The sequence below is a fragment of the Helicoverpa zea genome, chromosome 29 (assembly GCF_022581195.2).
Source record: "Helicoverpa zea isolate HzStark_Cry1AcR chromosome 29, ilHelZeax1.1, whole genome shotgun sequence".
NCBI classification, from domain to species: Eukaryota; Metazoa; Arthropoda; class Insecta; order Lepidoptera; family Noctuidae; genus Helicoverpa; species Helicoverpa zea.
In genome coordinates this window covers 5,028,051-5,049,658 of record NC_061480.1, presented here as the reverse complement: position 1 = coordinate 5,049,658, position 21,608 = coordinate 5,028,051, and the positions used below count along the sequence as shown (strand labels likewise).

The window sequence follows — 21,608 nt, the reverse complement described above, 5'->3', positions numbered from 1 at the left end:
CACGACCCATCCAACTTGTAACCTTACCAACAGTTGCTTAACCCCACCCATCCAACTTGCAACCTTACCAATAGTTGCTTAACCCCACCCATCCAACTTGCAACCTTACCAATAGTTGCTTAACCCCACCCATCCAACTTGCAACCTTACCGATAGTTGCTTAACCCCGCCCATCCAAATTGTCACCTCGACAGCTGTTGCTTACCAAACATACTAAGAACAAGCGCAAATTCTTTCGTTTGTTTTTTGGTACCTACCTTATAATAAAAAATGGGTTCCCCTGAGTTTTTTGATCAACTAGTTTATGCTTATAGTGGGAAATCTCGAAATAAAATTATTTCATAAATCAAGCAATAAAAAAAAACCGAATTTACCTCGTTTTTGGAAAATCCATCTATTTCTCGAGCTTTTTCCCAACTATGTTGAGGTCGGCTTCCAGTCTAACCGGATGCAGCTGAGTACCAGTGTGCCACAAGGAGCGACTGCCTATCTGACCGCCTCAACCCAGTTACCCGTTTTAGTTAGGTTTTGGAAAATAAGTTACCAAATAAAACCAAAAGCCATCAATATTCAGAATTTTATTCCTCAATTTTATAACTAGATATACAAAATATTCACGCGACATTTTATTCTTCACAAATACTTTCAATGAAACTATGAATTAGGCTCTTACTCGAACAGTATTTATTTAAACGCAGTAATACAGTCGTAATGTTGAGCAAGAATGTAATAATATAAAATTATATTTATAAATTGTTCCTAAAGGTTCCAAAACTACTGAATGGATTGAAGAATTCTTTCACTGTTGGGGCGCTACACTGTTCCCGAGTAACATAGGCTATATTTTATCCCGGTACGGGCAGTAGTTCCTACGAGACCCGGGTAAAATCGCGTGAAACAGCTATGTAAAGTAAACCGTCCAGATAGACTTATTTTAACATCAATGTTAGTTTTATGCCAGTTGTGTCAAAAATATGAAAAAAATACATTTTGATACACAGTCTAAAATTAAAATAAATATGATCAACAAAACGATTTTCCATTTTAAAATTAATTTTGATATTAGCAGCGTTTTACCTGAAATAAAACGCATATTAAATACTTACCTTATTTGAAGCTTACTAGTTTGAGATAGGCACCTACGTGTTTTCCGCTTTTATCTCTGTCCTTTTCTACTCCATATCTTGCATCTCTCTCGCACACCGACCAGTTTCACTCCCCACCAGGCAGGAGGCGACGAGTGTTCTCGGCGGCCACAGTTCGTCATTGAGTCGAAAACACCAGGCAGAAATTAAAATGTAAGCTTCAAATAAGGTAAGTATTTAATATGCGTTTTATTTCAGGTAAAACGCTGCTATTAAATTCTTGACCGTTATTTGAAGCTTACTAGTTTGAGACGTGTTTGTTATCGCCTGGTGGAAGTGGACGCCAATGTGAGCAAAAGCACAATGAAATTGTGTATGTAAATAGGTACTTAGGTACACGAGTAATCACATGTAAGTATGTGTATTGCGTCCTGGAATACTAATGTAATCAAAGTTAACTGGTACTGGTACTCAGCTACATCCTGTTAGACTGGAAGCCGACCCCAACATAGTTGGGAAAGGGGCTCGAAGGATGAGTAATAAAAATTAAATGAGAGATGCAAGAACAAAAGCAAAAATTGATTTCATTTTCTAATAGTAATTAACAAAAACATTGCGATACTTCTTAATAACAATAGTAACAAAAATATAGACATTAATCAGCTGGATTAATTAAATAATCGAGATAACTTGCTACTTCTATTTAGTGGGTATCTTTCCCTTCTGTAAAAATGGGCAAATGTATTGCCTGATCGCCAATTACCCTTTGCTAATATATCGTCCAAAGGTATATTGTCAACACAGATTTTGACGCTACCGCCGAGTGGAAGCTTCCTGGGGTTGTAGTTATTCCTGCCTCTTTTAACAATGTCTTAATCCACCCGCATCATCGTTCGGGTGCCTGCCTTTGGTTGGCCTCTAACGGATATAAATAAATTTAAGGAATTAGCCGATGTCCGTCTATCTTCTAACAAGGCTTTAGTCTTTCTGACCCAATACACTGGACTTAGATTTATATTTTCCTGATTATCCATCAAACAACAACCCGACTGCCTATGACTAGAACTGTCGGTCTTAGAGCCAAAGACTGGCCATAAGATTAAATTATCTTTGTTGTTTTTGAAATGTTCTGGGTCTATTGCAAGCAAGGAAAGATCATGGACTCGCCTTTCCGAAACAAGCTAGCAAAAGAAAGAGCAGCAGTGTGCCTGGAAGTTGCAAATGGATTATTCTCGTCTACGTTTACTGCACTTAAGTAGGTTACCAATTGGTCAATATTCCAGATGGACGGCTTCCCGGGGAACAGGTTTGCTCAGCGCTATTGATTTTAAAATGTGTCCGACTAGAGCGTGTGAACCTAGCTCTAGAGTGGTTTCTGCATTGCATAGTGTAGCTATAACTGACTTGTGTAATAAAATAGTATTGTATGCTAGTTTATTTACTATGTGTAAGTCCGCTAAAAATTGGGTAAGTATAGGTCCAAATAGGGATTCAAGGATTCATAGGATCCAATTTCATACTTTTCGCCCCAATTTAACCATCGACTCCAAGCTGATTGATAAGTGTTGCGTGTGGATTGAAGAAGACTTCAGTCGGAGAGACTCCTTGTCCCTCCCCCCCCCCCATTTCCTTGACCTTGGCAGGGGGTATCCCCGTTGCTGTATCTATCGGTTTCTGCTCGAGGTTCATCAGTGTGTAGGGTACTGCTAATGATCGGGACTTCAAATCTGCTCGCCAAAATACCTGGTGCCACCGAAGGAACTACTATGAGATTAACTCCCGTTCCTGAATTGAGATGACTGAGGACCTACGGTATAAGGTAAGGTGGCGGTAATACCCATGCTAGCGGGTAAGTCAAAACTTGAGAAAAATGCATCGTGGAACCCCGCTTTCGGGTCCTTCAGATCTAGGGGCACGTAGTACACAACTATGTGTCCCTGGGCTCGCTTCGAGGCAAATAGGTCCACTGCTGATACAAGATGCCACTCCGGTGGAGGTTTGTGTCGGGAGAGATGGTCTGCCTGACTGTTGAATAGGGCTGGTATATGATTCACGACGTGATAGATTTGATACAGCTCAAGATAACTGAATACTCTGTACGTCAAGTTCGGTAGGCTCCTTGATCGGGTGCCACCTTGATTTCTAAGATATGACACCACAGTCCCATTTCTGCATTGAAAAATGGCTGTTGATCTCATTAGCAACTTGCCGTGATTTTCCAGTTAATACTGCAAGCATCTCTTTCAGATCGCAGTGAAAGCCTTTTTCTCTCTCGTTCCATGAACCCATTACGGGAGTTCCGTTCAGTTGTGCCCCCATCCTACATCGGAGGCGTCCGTGGTTATAAGGTGACAGGGAAGTGGCGAATGAATATCCAAGGTTTGGTGGCAGCTGACCAGCCACCACTTTAGATCTGCTAAGGTATCTGCTGGTAGGTTCAACATTGCTATACTCCATTCACCGAGCCGTGAGCCCACAATGTAACCAAAGAATGACACTTTTTCAAAATGGTGGGTATAACCCGACCGATGACAAAAACGTCACATTTTTATGTAAAATGTTCTTAGTATCTGTGGTCTACAATTAAGTAGGGTTCTATGTATGACAGTCAAGACTTCTAGGTTCATTTTACATGTAAACGATTTACTACATATTTCATTAAAATTAAGAAAATAATTTACGGCATTTATTATACATATTTGATTTCAATTAAGTTTGAAAAGATTGCATAAGTTCCACAGACATCGTTCTAAAATATCATTTCTAATGTTGTCAGTATATTACTTTCGTAGTTATTTTTATAAAATATGATCATTACTTCAATCGTGACATAAGAACCTTTTTATGGTTTGTTCACCGTTTGGCTCACGGTTCCATGAATAGGGTAGGTATAGATTGCTGTTCAACACTGCATTGAGGATAGTGAGGAGAGCCCGGTAATGCAGTCTGCCGTATGGAACAACGAAAACTTGCGAAGTTTAAAAGTCCTATCAAGCTATGCAGGTCTTCTAAGTTTGTCGTGCTGTTTGTCACGTAGTGCGTTTTGTCATTATCTTGTTGATAATGCTTGCGATTTATTCACTTGCCATCCAAAACATGGTGCAAATGATCCCAAAGTAGGCAAATATATCTTGGTGAGCCACCAGAAAATCGAGATACACAATTATAAGTAACCCTTGAGTTTTCAAAGTTTGAGCCACCCAAATTGGTCACTGTGGCGAAGGTCTTGGGTGCCGTGCTTAAGCCAAATGGTAGGCACGTAATCTGAAGCAGTCTTCTTCTGTATACTAGTCGAAGAACATATCTGTGACCTTCGGCTACCGGAAGGTAGAAGTTAGCCTGGGCGAGATCCACTTGCACAGCCATTCGTCTTTCTGAAGAAACTCTAGCACCCGAAAAACATTTATTAAACTGAAGGGTTCCGTAATTATGAACTTGTTGAGAACCTTGAGATTGAGTATTGGACGGTTCTTTCCGTCGCCTTTTGGGCACAAGAAACATATTGGAAAGAAAGCTGGCAGAATTTGCAGCTATCAATAGAACTTTTTGTTTTATCATTTGGGATATGACGACATCCATCTCTTTGGACTCTCTGGTCAAATCTGGCATTATCTATCAAAGGTGGCTTTTGGCCAATGGTATGCGATACCCAGTTATTATTTTTAACAAGAAAGGCGGAGCTCCCATTTCTTTCCATTGGTCTTGATATAATGTTAGGCAACCCGCCTGGAAAGTCATAACTTACGTGCCTTGTTGGACGCATCAAAGTCCGTCTGCGGTCCTGGATGCTTTCTGTTTCCTCTGTTGGACATGGTTCCTATTGTAATTTACTCGTGATATCCCAAGGGAGCTTTTAGAGTTTTGCGTCACACGCCATTCAGCGTGAGTGTGATTACCTTTTCCCTTCGAGGGAAGGTTATAATGGCGACTCTTCGAAAGTCGATCCAAAAAGCCACCCTGCGAGGGTAGATTGCAATGATGGTACGACCCGCAACATGCATGATTGGTACCCTGCGAGGGTCCGTGATAATGAGCCGACCCCTGCGGGGGATGGCTAGTATACTTACTGGTCCCTGCTTTGTAATGATGCTGCTACTCGCAACATGCAAGATTGGTACCCTGCGCGGGTCCGTGATAATGAACCGACCCCTGCGGGGGGTGGCTAGTATACTTACTGGTCCCTGCTTTGTAATGATGCTGCGACTCGCAAAATGCAAGATTGGTACCCTGCGCGGGTCCGTGATAATGAACCGACCCCTGCGGGGGGTGGCTAGTATACTTACTGGCAGTCCTAGGCGGAGCGTACCAAGTCTTTCAAGGCCGAAAACCATCACACGCCGTGATAATGAGCCGACCCCTACGGGGGGTGGCTAACAGACTTACTGGCAGTCCGAGGGGAGCGTACCAAGTCTTTCAAGGCCGAAAACCATCACACGCCGTGATAATGAGCCGACCCCCATGGGGGGTGGCTAACAGACTTACTGGCAGTCCGAGGGGAGCGTACCAAGTCTTTCAAGGCCGAAAACCATCACACGCCGTGATAATGAGCCGACCCCCATGGGGGGTGGCTAACAGACTTACTGGCAGTCCGAGGGGAGCGTACCAAGTCTTTCAAGGCCGAAAAGCTTTCTTGACACCACCAGCCCTCTTCAAGTGCGGTAGTGACCAGTCCGAACTAAGGAGATGCTGGTTGGACCGCACCTCACACCATTCTTTTTTGTCAAAAAGTTGAACGCCTTGCAGGATTGAACTAGGGCCACAGGTGCCTTAGGAACTTCGGGCTTGCTTTCTTTTCCATAGTCACGTGCACGGGCTGTGGTAGCTTTATTATTTACCGCATCCGTATTTGCTTTATAAGTCACTCATTCTGAAAACAAATTACTGAAAAAAAAAAGTACACGGAAGAAACTCGTGACAAAAAAGGGGTAGATGTACAAAATATTAACACTTGATTTCGCAAAATCGAATATCGAACGGTAAAACCGTTAACAAATTGTATAAAATATTATAAACTCACCTGTGTTCTGCGAGAGCACTGAGTTTATTTTTCAACGAAATACTACAGCGGCTGGTTAGACCAACCTTCTCGGGCGGAAAACAAGACGCCAATGACGAACTGTGGCCGCCGAGAACACTCGTCGCCTCCTGCCTGGTGGGGAGTGAAACTGGTCGGTGTGCGAGAGAGATGCAAGATATGGAGTAGAAAAGGACAGAGATAAAAGCGGAAAACACGTAGGTGCCTATCTCAAACTAGTAAGCTTCAAATAACGGTCAAGAATTTAATAGTACATTCTTGCTTGATTCACATAACTTTTTATGTAAGTAAATCTACATTTCTCAGCCTTAGGTAAACTGGAATTCAGTCCAAAATTCAGCTGTAAAATACCAGTGTTTTACAATGAGCGACTGTCTATCTGACCTCCTCAACCCAGTTACCCGGGCAACCCAATACCCCTTGGTAAGACTGGTTGTCAGATTTCTTGGATTGAAATTCCAGTCTATCTAGTTAGAATATTTCTTGAATATACAAATTACTAACAGTCAGAGGCGGTAATATTATTATTAAAACATTATTATCCAAAGTCAGTTTTTATATAGCTGAGAAATTGACATCACACACACGTCACAAGTTATTAAAATAACTTGAAAAATTTAAAAACTTTGATTATTGAAATATTTAAAAGCTTAAAAGTTGTCCCGTACATAAATGCTGATATTGGAAGACATTAAGGTCTATACCCCTTGGTAAGACTGGTTGTCAGACTTTCTGGCTTTTAACTACCCGTAACGACTGCCAAAGATGTTCAAATGACAGCCGAGACCTACAGTTTAACAAACCTTCCGAAATATAAATAAAATTGGTTTTGAAACTCATTGAGAACAAAACAAGTGTTCTTGTTGATGTCAATTTCCCAGCTATGAATTTTTGTTTTTCAAAAATTACAATACTTTATATCATACTACTGATCAAACCGTTTTTAAGTCGAAAAATATTAGGTGACAAGGTTATCACGGTTATCAAGATTTCTCAAATTTAAATTTAGGTTTGTCTTTCCACAATTTTCTAAAAGAAAAGCTGTACCTACCTAGTTTTCATGTGTCTTCGTCATCATCAGCCTTCATATACATAGTTCAAGGTTGCAACCCTTCTCATACACATAGAGAAGGAATGAGCGTTAATCACCACGTAGATTGGCTATTTCAGACTTTAATGTAAGCTGTAAAAACATAACCCTTCTTTTCTAGCAGTCGGTTAAAAAACCGTGTCACCCAATCTTTCCTTCAAAAAAAGCGGTTAAAATTCTAAAAAACTACTATTGAAAATTGTCCGTTTATATACAAAGAAGAATATTATATTTGTGTATGTATTTATATATCCACTCACTTTATTTCAGCAAAAATATTTTTGACACAAAGTCAAGTTTTGTAATTGTAATTTGAAATAAAATGACATGGGAATTTTTATACATAATACTAGCTTCCGCTATTCCGTAGGAACTACTCCGCGCACCTGGCTAAAAAGTCTAAAGCCATCCTCGTTAAATGGATTATCTAATACTGATTTTTTTCTCAAATCTGCCGAGTTGTTCCTGACAGTAGTGCGTTCAACTAAAATCCCGGAAATTTGTTATCCAGGTGCGCATAGAAATTACAATGAGACGAGGGTAAAACCGCGAGTAACAGCCAGTTTTATAATAAAACTAAGTCCAACACTGTCTGTCAGTCTATAAACTCCAATATCACCTCAAAATCGACTGAAACCAATTAAAAAAAAAATAAGCAGCCTCTTTTAAAGCTTCATGTCAGTCAAACATACGTTTGGAAATAAACGAAATAATTAAAAAAAAAAAACAATAATACAAAAATTCACATGTCATTTCCATCTTAAATGTTACATCATTACCATTATATTGCCGTTACGAAATGACACTTTTGTAATAAAATCGTTACCATAACCACTGTAGCCACTTCATGACGGTTCATTACCACAACTATCGTATCAGGATAACTATTACAATTAACTGTTAAGAGCCGGAAACTATCATAAAGGATAACGCACTATTTATTGGCAAAAAGCATCATTCCGAATTGAAAATAACCTCATTATAATCACGGTAATTATAAACATTACCATCGTTACTAAAGCCGACAATTATCGTTACGATTACATACTATTTCCCACGATAATCGCTCTTATTACCATAAGTAATCGTAACGATAATTACTGCTATTACCATAGGTAATCGTAGCGACGATTACGTTTATTACCGTATATAATCGCGAACGGTAGTCGTAACGATAATTACGGTAATTTCAGCATGTAATCGTAAACGGTAACCGAAACAATGATTACTGTTATTACCGTATGTAATCGTGACGGTAATGACGGTAATCGTGAACGGTAATGACGGTAATCGTAACGATTATCGGCTAGTATCAGTCGATATGCCGCAGAGTCCACACAACGCACTGAGCACTGTCGGTCACTTTCACACGGTACCTGAGTTCGGTTCCCCGCTCACAATCTGATAGGTGATCAGGTATTCTGGGTAAGCCTGGAAATAAACGTATTTGGTTAAGTATTTTTTTTTATTATTAGGAAGATGTCGGAATGGACATGTATTTTTATTTTTTCTCACAAACAAGACGATTGAATTTTGTGTTACATCACTTTTTGAGTACACATTTTATTGAGACACTCAATCTGCTGTTGTTGCGTTATATTCAATGTTTTGTAAAAAAAAATAATAGTTTAAAAAGCTAAAAAAAAAACACGTTTTTTGTTACGTTTCTTAGCTAGTCATGTATTGTCATCAGAACTGAGAGCGTGTGCAAAATGCCATCCTAATCGAAGACCCTGAGATTTCAAGATTTTCTTACATACATAGTTACAAGTGAAGCTAATATGAGCGTGTTAAAAATACTTGCCTATCTAAAATGCGGACTAATAAGATTACCAATTTTTAACACTATTGTCACGTTTATTAAAATGCTGAAAAGGGCCATAAGGTAAAAAAAATATGTCTTATGATGTTGGGCTTGCCAATCTTCCGACAAGCAGGGTCCTCAGGTGGTATGACTAACTACATGTTTGCGGTATAGGCCCACCTGTTCCCCCCTGTAGACGACGTACTCGGGGAAGCACAGCCCCCCCTGCGAGGGTCTGCCGGCCACCGAGTGGTGTCCGGGCGGCGCGTGCGCCATCTTCATCGCGCTCAGCAGCTGGAAGGCGCGGCCCAGGGTCACGCGACATAGCAGCATTTGTCTGGAAGTGTTAGAAAAATTGATTGAAATATACGCTTTTATATATGTATGTAAAGGGACTACATAAGGAAGTACATAGGGGAGTCCTTAGGGGATACCTTTTTTTTAACGACGTCAAAAATCATCAAATCACCCCTCCTGCTGTAGGTTACGCGCGGTGAGGGAGTGTCAGACTCTTACTGACTAAACACCGTCGTGTTTCATCGTAGGCCGCGTACGTACCAGGGCCGCGGTAACTCACGCGAACAACCCGCAGCTTAAGGAGGTACCTAACGGGAGGTTTCCGGTATTGTCTCATTGCTGTCGATCGCTTTACGAGATAGTCTGAGGTAATCCCCCTTGCAGACTCTGCAAAAACCGTGGCGAAGGCCCTACTGGCCTGATTCGGCTGCCCTTCGGATATTGTTACCGATAGGGGTAGGCAGTTCGAATCGGCCCTCTTCAAGTGCCTATCCGGCATTGCTGACTTTCAGCGTCTCAGGACAACTGCCTTCCAGTCTGCAACGGATTGGTGGAGAGATTCCACCGTCAACTATAGGTTCCGCGAAGTAGATACCAGCGCCGACCATCATCATCATCATCATCTCAGGCATAGGACGTCCACTGCTGAACATAGGCCTCCCCCTTTGATCTCCACAGATACCTGTTGGAGGCGACCTGCATCCAGCGTCGACGGCGACCTTTATAAGATCGTCTGTCCACCTTGTTGGTGGACGTCCTACACTGCGCTTGCTAGTCCGCAGTCCTTGGCCTATGCCTCCTGGGAATACAATATTGATGTCCTCCTAGCCGATTATCGGCCACGGCGGCTGTTCTCATGTAAGGAGATTAGCCAACTGCGCAGGACATATTATAGTGCACGAGCATTTGCGCAGACACAGATGCACTCATTATTCCTTCACTCTCATAGCGCGATGGGACGGCAATCCGACACTCGCGGAAAGAGATCAGGCGCAGGACCGACATTTACGTGCTCTCCGATGCACGGGTGTATCAATCACCAGCTTCCAGGCTCCGGGCTGCTTAGTGAAAGTCTTCTAAAACCCACAAAGCGATTTCGGTCCGACTCGGGAATCGAACCCGAGACCTCGTGCTAAGTAGCCGCACTTGCGACAAGTAGACCGACGAGGCAGTTACCTGTGACACAGATAGCAGCTCCTGTCCTTGTGCGCGGGACAGCCGGAGCCGCCGCCGAAGCCGTACACGTACTGGTTGCTCTTGGACGAGTGCTCCGCGAAGTAGATGCCGGCGCCGAACATGCCGCCTGAAGTAAAAACAGAGATTTAATTTTAATATCATTAATTTGCAAAAACATGTGTAGATATTACATACATATTGTTATGCTTATAACCGGTGTTACATAGTAATTTTTGGCTCAACATGTTTGACCACGGTTGGTGTACATATTATTTTGAAACTACCTTAATTAGGATTAATCAATATAAAATAATAAATCAACAAAAAATGGTTATTTAATTATGATAAGTTATGAGTAAATTATCAAAAGTTAACAGATTTGAAGACACGACGTGGAAAAGTGATTTTCTCTCGTTCGACTTCTTGGTTCACCTTCCATTTTCATTCTACATCTTACCAAACTAGACATTGAGTCCAAAGTAGTATACCTTATAAAATTCATAGTAAAGTCTGATATTGTTATCAATACATATCATTCGAAGAAAACTTTCTGAAAACAATCCAGTTTCAGACCGACGATCTGGGGTCTAGGCACTATATTATTTTATACTAGCTTCTGCCCGCGACTTCGTACGCGGATCCTGTCCCTTATGCCAGCGACTACGGGGTCAGCAAAATCAAAGATCTGAATAGTCGCAATAGACGTGAACATAGGGATAAAAGTAGTGATTCTAATTAGTCCGCATTTAAGTTGTGTGTGGCAAAAATATTACGTAAAAAAACATTAAATACCTAGATGACAAAGTCGTGGTGACTTAGTGGAATTCGTGGTGGTTTAGTGGGTAGAGAACCAATCTCTTAAGTATGAGCGTGCGTCTTTAATTCCAGGTCTGGCAAGTGCCTGCCAATGCAACTTTTCTAAGTTCGTATGTACTTTCTACTTTCTACGTATATTTTAGATACCAATGACCGTTATTTGGAGGGGATGTTAAACTGTAGGTTCCGACTGTCATTGAACATTCCATTCTTGGCAGTCGTTATGGGTAGTCAGAAGCCAGTAAGTCTTACCAAGGGGTATTGGGTTGAGCGGGTAACCGGGTTGTGGAGGTCAGATAGGCAGTCGCTCCTTGTAAAACACTGGTACTCAGTTGCATCGTGACTGGAAGTCGACCCTAACATAATTGGGACAAAGGCTCTTGAGATAATAACGACAATAATAATGAGATATAGGCACCGCAGGACATCTGAGGCTGATGACGGGGAGTAGCGACCCCGCGGGGCTATATATACTGAGTTCTCCAGGGAGTGTATACTGTCCCCCATCTCCGGCCGGTCGGAGTAAACCATGACGGGGGTAGGTCTCACGCCTCTGGCTTGGCTTGGCCGTCCAGAGTGGAGTCGCTAGAGCAGGATTAGTAGCCCTGCTCGGAGGGTAGGTGCCTCATGGTAAGCACAGGGAGCGCGTAATCTGCGTTTAAAGTCCGCCGAGGTATCCTCACCCTTCAGCAGCTCATGTCCCTGTTGCCCTCTTGTTGCTATTCAGTGACTGGTTCCCAAGGGCCCAGTAAGTGAGGTGGCGAGTCTCCACCTGCCGTTTTTACATGTACCTAATACATTGTCATCCACTAACATCCCATCACAATAGCCCAAGTAGTTTTCCTCCATAGTTAGCAATAGTTTAGCACAGAACCGGGGATTGTCTTTTTTTAACGACGTCCACCGGGGATTGTCCTTGGATTCATTTCTATAGTGTATAAGGGATAATCGTCGGTTTTGTGTCACCATTTCATTAAAGTTGTCTCAAAAGGACTTCAGCGTGTTGGCTTCGGCCCCACGTTTGCCTCCCAAAAATTCGGAACTCTGTAGTCCCGAGGTCTGGAAGAGACATACAAAATAATAATGAGATATAACGCAACAAAGTTAGAGAGTGGGGGCTCGTGACGCCACGTCTAGGTATGTAAAATTTGTACTAAGCAGTGACTTAACACGAAATTCAAGCGTTGTTGTATCTTCGTTATTATTTGTTTGTGTGAGAGAGAAAAGAAAAATGCGTCAATAGAGAGTGCTTATCAGATTGAACCACTTTTGCTAAAACATCATATCTTCATATGCTTCATATAGTCTAGCAGGGCTCCTGGAGTTCCACATCAGGTGTTTTACATCTTCAATTTTTATAAGTCAACAGAGAGTGCTTATCAGATTGAACAACTTTTGCTAAAACGTCATACCTCTATATGCTATAGTCTAGCTGGGCCCCTGCAGTTCCACATCAGATGTTTTAGATCTTCAATTTGTATAAGTCAATAGAAAGTGCTTATCAAATTGAACAACTTTTGCTAAAACGTCATACCTGTATATGATGTACAGAGAAGCTGGGCTCTTGGGGTTCCACATCAGGTGTTCCAGATCTTAAAATTTATTATCTCAGCTGAAAATGCTCATCAAATGAAACAATTTTTGCCACGGCACCATATTTGTATCTCTTATAGTTTTATTGGTCTGTTGGAGTTCTGCATCAGGTCTTCAAGTTTCGAAGATAAATTATAGCCTATATGTTGACCAGGCTTAATACTGATACAACAAAGAAAAAATCATTGAAATCCGTTCAGTAGTTCGGAAGATTAGCGTGTACAAACAAACAGACATACAGACAGATTTTTTTTTTGATTTGTGCTCCATTACTGTTTCTAAACCCCACCCAATTATTATTTTTTTAATATATTCAATGTACAGACACAGTTTTTTTACAGATTTATTATATGTATAGATTATTTGTCTATGGCCTCATCTATTAGAGCAACAAGGCTGAAAGCAGCTTTATTATAAACCTTAAGACCATAGAAATAAAATTAACGTTATGTAAACGATTTCCTGTGAATATAGGACTGTCTATGGAGTGTCTTGCCGGCTATTCTCCATGGGATCAACTTTTTGGAACCGTGCAACTAGTAAGACGTTTCATAACAGCCTGCAAATTCTTGAGTTAGATTGAAATCCTGACCGATATAAGCGTGTCGCTCGTCGAAGCCCTTCTGCACGATGGCGTTGATGAAGGGGCTGCCGTGGAACAGCATCCGCTCGTTGTGCGCGCCCGCCTCCTCCGCCACCTCGCGGCGCCGGTGCTGGTAGCGCTCCCACAGACGACCGTTCACTAGCTTTTGTATCTGTAGGGGGGAAAATGGGTTTTTAATAGCTAAAATTACATTAAAAGTCTTAAGAAGAGTGTTGATTTATTATGCACCAGCCGTTTTCCCGCGTCCCGTGGGAACTACTGTCCGTACCGGGATAAAATATAGCCTATGTTTCTCAAGAAGGGTGTAGTTTTCCAACAGTGAATGAATTATTCAAATTGAATCAGAAGTTGCGAAAAAAAGTTGTGGTGGCCTAGTAGGTAAAGAACCAACCTCTTAAGTCCGAGTGTGGCTTGATTCCAGACCAGGCAAGTACCAATGAAAGCTTTCTGAATTTGTGTGTATTTTCCAAGTATACCAATAACTGTGTTTTGGATAGCACGTTAAACTGTAACTTCCATACTGTAGGTCCCGGCTGTCATTGAACATCTTTAGCAGTCGTTACGGGTAGTCAGAAGCCAGTAAGTCTGACAACCAGTGCTACTGAAAGGGATATTGTCCTACTCGGGTAAGGCAGTCGCTCCTTGTAAAGCACTGGTACTCAGCTACATTCGGTTAGAATGGAAGCCGAAACCAACACAGTTGGCAAAAAAAAAACCTTTGGGGGAAAGAACTCATGAAAAACCGGCCAAGTGAAAAGCCATAGAAACGATAAAGTCAAATGGTAAAGACATTAAGGACCCCGTCAAAATAGCCTCTGTATTTAACGATCACTACACCAACTTACCACAGATAAAAGCACCGACGAACAAACAACATCATATTCCAAGTAGACATCCAAACTCGATGTTCCTAAAACCTATGTTACCCAGTGAAGTGCGGCTGGAAATAATGTCCTTAAACAATACTCACTCAGAAGGTTACGATGAAATTAATACTAAAATCATAAAAGCTTGCTGTGATGAATTATGTGAAATATTAACGTACCTAATCAATATGTCATTTTCAATGGGCATATTCCCTGACAGATTAAAACTTTCTATAATAAAACCGATATTTAAAAAAGGGGACAAATTTGATGTTAATAATTATCGCCCAATAACTCTTAAACCCATCTTATCGAAAGTTTTTGAAAAATGTATGCATAAGAGGTTAATTGATTATTGCAGTAAATTTAAAATTATTGCTGAAGAACAGTTCGGATTTCAAAAAAACAAATCTACATCCTTAGCCATATTTACACTCATGAAAACCATACTCTCTAATGTTAATAACAATTATCTCACTACTGGACTTTTCTTCGATTTATCAAAAGCTTTTGATCTAGTCTCACACGAATTACTACTAAAAAAATTAGATTCTATCGGAGTTAGAGGCCCTGCGCATCAGTGGATATCGTCATATTTAAGTGTTAGGCAACAAAGCGTCGTTATAAACAAAATTAATAAAAATAAAGACATGGCTTCATACCGTTCAAACTATAATCTAAACAAATATGGCGTCCCACAAGGAAGTGTGCTTGGCCCCGTGCTATTCTTAATTTACGTAAATGATATCATTAAAATAACTATACATAAGTGCATATTATTTGCTGATGATATATCTATAATAGTAACGTCCAACAAAACATGTCATACTGTTAAAGACCATGAGGTTGAAATTAATAATACAATAGACTCATACTAACTTGGCTAAATATAAACTGCTTGAAAATAAACTTAGAGAAATCCGTCTTCATTCAATTTAACCAATGTAACAATTACAAAAATAACATCAATCTTAACATACCTAGTATCAAAGAAGTTACACATACGCGATTCTTAGGCGTTATAATAGATAACAATATAAACTGGAAAGAACACGTAGATAATCTAAGTACCAAAATCAATAAATTTGTACATGCTTTAAAAATAGTGAAACGTGTAACAAACATCAAAACGGCAATCATGTCTTATCATGCTTACGTTGAATCATTGCTGCGCTATGGACTTATCGTGTGGGGTAATAGCACCGACATGAACCGTGCATTTATTGCACAAAAAAAGTGCATAAGGTCAATCTGGGGTATGCAACCTGACGACTCATGTCGACCAGTATTTAAAAAGCTTGGTTTGTTACCACTGCCATCACTTTATATCTATGAAAGGACAATGCTAATCTTTGTATGGAAGTTGGGCTCAAGTGTTGCCCACAGTAACTGCATAGTGTATTATGTTCCATAGGCTTATATTAGGTCCCAGACCAAAGCATTTCGAAATCTATCCCGGGAGTCCTGAGAAAAACTGGTTTGACTCTTATTCAATATTACATAAAAATAAGCTTACGAACTCTTAACTATTCCACTTTTATTACCTTAATTGAAATGAATTATATTCATTGACAAATACGAGGTATTGTACACGACTACTTTTTGTTAACCGACTTCCAAAAATGGAGGAGGTTCTTAATTCATTTGTATTCTTTTTACGTTTGTACGTGCATAACTCCGTCGTTTACCAATCGATTTCAACAATTATTTTATTGTTTGTAAGGGCTTACTTCCTCAATGGTTCATTTGTCATCCGGCCCAGGGTCTGGTGATGGAACCTCTAAAAAAATCGGGAGCGACTCTCGAAAAATTGTAGACACATATCGAGTAAAACCTTGTCATTCGGGTATATGTGTCAGACACCACAAAACTGTAAAGGTTAAGATCTGACCTGACAATGGAGACGACAGAGAGACGAGGGAACTCCTCAACGGTATCTACTAACTACCTCATGTTCGAGCTTATTTTATTCCTCTTGATAAGATTTTTCTAGAAGATAGCTTATTGCGCAGGCACCTTGTAGATTTAAACCGTAAATTCAAAAATATTGCGGTAATTGCCTTTTTTTTCAGAAAATCATTGTCAGTTCTTATTAGAATTCAACGCTTTTAGAATTTATTTGAAAATCACAGTAAAAAAAACCCATTCCAACATTTTCCAGCACTGGATCCTGACAGCGAGATCCTAAGACTTATTTGGCAGAAAAGTCTTATCAGATTAATCTCTCGGGACCCCTGGGACCGATTTCAAAAATATTTTGATTTCATGTTTAGAGTGAAGTAAAGAATCTATTTCAATCACTCCCACTACTGGGCAAATGGCACAGGCTTTGTGAAGCGATTGTTCATGTGGAATATAAGAACCGGTTTTTCACCCGGACCCCAGGGACCGATTTCAAAAATATTTTAATTTCATGTTAAAAGTGAAGTAAAGAATTTACTTTAACCACTCCCACTACTGGGCAAATGCCAAAGACTTTGTTAAGTGACTATCTAAGGAGAACATTTGAACCGGTTTTTCTCGGGACCCCTGGGACCGATTATAAAAATATTTTAATTTCATGTTAAGAGTGAAGTAAGGAACCTATTTCAATCACTCCCACTACTGGGCAAATGACATAGGCGTTGTAAAGCGACAGTTCATGTGGAATATTAGAACCGGTTTTTCTCCGGACCCCAGGGACCGATTTCAAAAATATTTGGATTTCATGTTAAGAGTGTAGTAAAGAACCTATTTTGACCACTCCCACTACTGGGCAAATGCCAAAGACTTTGTTAAGTGAATATCTAAGGAGAACATTTGAACTGGTTTTTCTCGGGACCCCTGGGACCGATTTCAAAAATATTTTAATTTCGTGTTAAGAGTGAAGTAAAGAACCAATTCCAAACACTCCTACTACTGGGCAAATGGCTCAGGCCTTGTCAAGTGACTCTTCATGGAGAATATTTGAACTGGTTTTCCTCGGGACCCCAGGGAGCGATTTCAAAAATATTTGCATTACGTGTTCAGAGTGCACTAAGGAACCCTCTGGAACTACTCCCACTGCTGGGCAAACTATGAGCCCAGACCCTGGCATTGTCCTTTGTATGTTTGTAGCAAAAAACAAAACATTGTTTAAGTCAGCAAATGAGGTTTTACAGCGGAGCAGACGTGATCCATACACGCTAGTCCTCGATGACCTACCTAGACTCACAAAGTATAATAAAAACTGCCTTGCAATGTGTGTACGTATTTATAATAAAATTCCCAGACGTCTAAAATTATTAAATGTAAGAGCTCTGAAGGCACAACTACATGCATGGCTAGTCAAATGTAGCTTTTATAGTGTTGGTGAATTTCTTGAAAGAAATTTTGATCTCAGATAGCTTATTTATATGATAGAGTTAGTTTTAAGTTTGAAATTTTTGCATGCTATAGCATAGCTAAACATGCTTGTACCTTTATATGTTATGTAACACCAAAAATACCATGTTTAAAAAGCAAATAAATGATTTATTATTATTATAGTGCGAGTCGGATTCGCGCAAGAAGGATTACGTACTATTATTTACAAAACATTCCATAATTATAATTACTGTTGCCGTTATCGATATTGAGCAAAAATGAGCACACAAAAATGAAAACTAGAATAAAATAAATATTTTGGGGGGCTCCCATATAACAAACGTCTTCGTGCGCGAGTCCGAATAGCACTTGTCTGTTTTTTTTTTTAGTTTTTAAAACTATAGATTTTTTGAGATCAGCCATTCTGTGAAATATATTTTTAAAGTAGCTAGACTACTACTCACCCTAACAACATTGTAGTGCGTGAAGGTACCACCGGCGTGGTCCCTGTGTGCTCGCACGGAGGCCTGCATTTCCCTCTCGACGATTGTGTACTCGCTGTCCGCGCATTCTCCTTCTGTGGGGGGAGCTACTTCTACGAGAGTGGTGCCGCCGTACCATTCTGTAGGAACACAAATTATCAAAATTATTTATTACATAGTTCGGAATTACATGAAAAAGTCGTGGTGGCCTAGTGGGTAAAGAACCAACCTCTCAAGTATGAATGCGTGGGTTCGATTCCAGGTCAGGCAAGTACCAATGCAACTTCTCTTAGTTTGTGTGTACTTCTAAGTATATCTTAGACACCACTGACTGTGTTTCGGATGGCACGTTAAACTGTAGGTCCCGGCTGTCATTGAACATCCAGTCACCAGCATGGTAGTCAGAAGCCAGTAAGTCTGACACCAGTCTAACCAAGGGGTATTGGGTTGCCCGGGTAACTGGGCGCAGAGGTCCTCGTGCGACATCTCCGACAGTAGCCACTTAGCCACTAGTGAGTGATGTGTACACTACAATACCTGAGGCCGCCTGCAGGCTGTGCCGGGCGGCTTTGAGCAGTCGGTGTCGGTGTCCGTAGGCGGCGACGCCGACAGCGCGGAGGTCCTCGTGCGACATCTCCGACAGTAGCCACTTAGCCACTAGTGAGTGATGTGTACACTACAATACCTGAGGCCGCCTGCAGGCTGTGCCGGGCGGCTTTGAGCAGTCGGTGTCGGTGTCCGTAGGCGGCGACGCCGACAGCGCGGAGGTCCTCGTGCGACATCTCCGACAGTAGCCACTTAGCCACTAGTGAGTGATGTGTACACTACAATACCTGAGGCCGCCTGCAGGCTGTGCCGGGCGGCTTTGAGCAGTCGGTGTCGGTGTCCGTAGACGGCGACGCCGACAGCGCGGAGGTCCTCGTGCGACATCTCCGACAGTAGCCACTTAGCCACTAGTGAGTGATGTGTACACTACAATACCTGAGGCCGCCTGCAGGCTGTGCCGGGCGGCTTTGAGCAGTCGGTGTCGGTGTCCGTAGGCGGCGACGCCGACAGCGCGGAGGTCCTCGTGCGACATCTCCGACAGTAGCCACTTAGCCACTAGTGAGTGATGTGTACACTACAATACCTGAGGCCGCCTGCAGGCTGTGCCGGGCGGCTTTGAGCAGTCGGTGTCGGTGTCCGTAGGCGGCGACGCCGACAGCGCGGAGGTCCTCGTGCGACATCTCCGACAGTAGCCACTTAGCCACTAGTGAGTGATGTGTACACTACAATACCTGAGGCCGCCTGCAGGCTGTGCCGGGCGGCTTTGAGCAGTCGGTGTCGGTGTCCGTAGGCGGCGACGCCGACAGCGCGGAGGTCCTCGTGCGACATCTCCGACAGTAGCCACTTAGCCACTAGTGAGTGATGTGTACACTACAATACCTGAGGCCGCCTGCAGGCTGTGCCGGGCGGCTTTGAGCAGTCGGTGTCGGTGTCCGTAGGCGGCGACGCCGACAGCGCGGAGGTCCTCGTGCGACATCTCCGACAGTAGCCACTTAGCCACTAGTGAGTGATGTGTACACTACAATACCTGAGGCCGCCTGCAGGCTGTGCCGGGCGGCTTTGAGCAGTCGGTGTCGGTGTCCGTAGGCGGCGACGCCGACAGCGCGGAGGTTCTCGTGCGACATCTCCGACAGTAGCCACTTAGCCACTAGTGAGTGATGTGTACACTACAATACCTGAGGCCGCCTGCAGGCTGTGCCGGGCGGCTTTGAGCAGTCGGTGTCGGTGTCCGTAGGCGGCGACGCCGACAGCGCGGAGGTCCTCGTGCGACATCTCCGACAGTAGCCACTTAGCCACTAGTGAGTGATGTGTACACTACAATACCTGAGGCCGCCTGCAGGCTGTGCCGGGCGGCTTTGAGCAGTCGGTGTCGGTGTCCGTAGGCGGCGACGCCGACAGCGCGGAGGTCCTCGTGCGACATCTCCGACAGTAGCCACTTAGCCACTAGTGAGTGATGTGTACACTACAATACCTGAGGCCGCCTGCAGGCTGTGCCGGGCGGCTTTGAGCAGTCGGTGTCGGTGTCCGTAGGCGGCGACGCCGACAGCGCGGAGGTCCTCGTGCGACATCTCCGACAGTAGCCACTTAGCCACTAGTGAGTGATGTGTACACTACAATACCTGAGGCCGCCTGCAGGCTGTGCCGGGCGGCTTTGAGCAGTCGGTGTCGGTGTCCGTAGGCGGCGACGCCGACAGCGCGGAGGTTCTCGTGCGACATCTCCGACAGTAGCCACTTAGCCACTAGTGAGTGATGTGTACACTACAATACCTGAGGCCGCCTGCAGGCTGTGCCGGGCGGCTTTGAGCAGTCGGTGTCGGTGTCCGTAGGCGGCGACGCCGACAGCGCGGAGGTCCTCGTGCGACATCTCCGACAGTAGCCACTTAGCCACTAGTGAGTGATGTGTACACTACAATACCTGAGGCCGCCTGCAGGCTGTGCCGGGCGGCTTTGAGCAGTCGGTGTCGGTGTCCGTAGGCGGCGACGCCGACAGCGCGGAGGTCCTCGTGCGACATCTCCGACAGTAGCCACTTAGCCACTAGTGAGTGATGTGTACACTACAATACCTGAGGCCGCCTGCAGGCTGTGCCGGGCGGCTTTGAGCAGTCGGTGTCGGTGTCCGTAGGCGGCGACGCCGACAGCGCGGAGGTCCTCGTGCGACATCTCCGACAGTAGCCACTTAGCCACTAGTGAGTGATGTGTACACTACAATACCTGAGGCCGCCTGCAGGCTGTGCCGGGCGGCTTTGAGCAGTCGGTGTCGGTGTCCGTAGGCGGCGACGCCGACAGCGCGGAGGTCCTCGTGCGACATCTCCGACAGTAGCCACTTAGCCACTAGTGAGTGATGTGTACACTACAATACCTGAGGCCGCCTGCAGGCTGTGCCGGGCGGCTTTGAGCAGTCGGTGTCGGTGTCCGTAGGCGGCGACGCCGACAGCGCGGAGGTCCTCGTGCGACATCTCCGACAGTAGCCACTTAGCCACTAGTGAGTGATGTGTACACTACAATACCTGAGGCCGCCTGCAGGCTGTGCCGGGCGGCTTTGAGCAGTCGGTGTCGGTGTCCGTAGGCGGCGACGCCGACAGCGCGGAGGTCCTCGTGCGACATCTCCGACAGTATGTCGACGGTGATCTGTTCGCGTTCTAGTACTGTCGTTAGCTGTTCGAGGCCGATGCTGTTGGAAAGGAAAGACGTTTTATATAATATTGGTCTCCAGTGTAAATAATTATTATTTCTTTATATCTGTACGGAAGATATATAAATCATGGTTGCCATATTGAACTCGCCGTATTGAATTTACACTAATAGCTTATGAAGAATTTGTTCGAAGGCGCTGGGTGTCAATAATTTGCCGCAAATGAAACTAGCAATGAGTGAATTTTTTAAACACTAC

General features: G+C 43.2%; 1 protein-coding gene across 1 annotated transcript in view; it reads right to left on the bottom strand.

Annotated features, from left to right (window-relative positions):
- Positions 1–6,365: 6,365 nt before the first annotated feature.
- LOC124644064 (poly [ADP-ribose] polymerase tankyrase) overlaps positions 6,366–21,608 on the bottom strand; it is a 41,381-nt gene continuing 26,138 nt past the window's right edge. Inside the window, exons 19-24 of the mRNA XM_047183267.1 lie at positions 21,226–21,389; positions 18,155–18,312; positions 13,489–13,651; positions 10,488–10,614; positions 9,195–9,351; positions 6,366–8,641 (exon numbers count right to left, since the gene is read on the bottom strand). Coding sequence (XP_047039223.1) covers positions 8,576–8,641; positions 9,195–9,351; positions 10,488–10,614; positions 13,489–13,651; positions 18,155–18,312; positions 21,226–21,389 — 835 coding nt within the window. The 3' untranslated portion in view covers positions 6,366–8,575. The remainder of the gene's footprint in view (positions 8,642–9,194; positions 9,352–10,487; positions 10,615–13,488; positions 13,652–18,154; positions 18,313–21,225; positions 21,390–21,608) is intronic.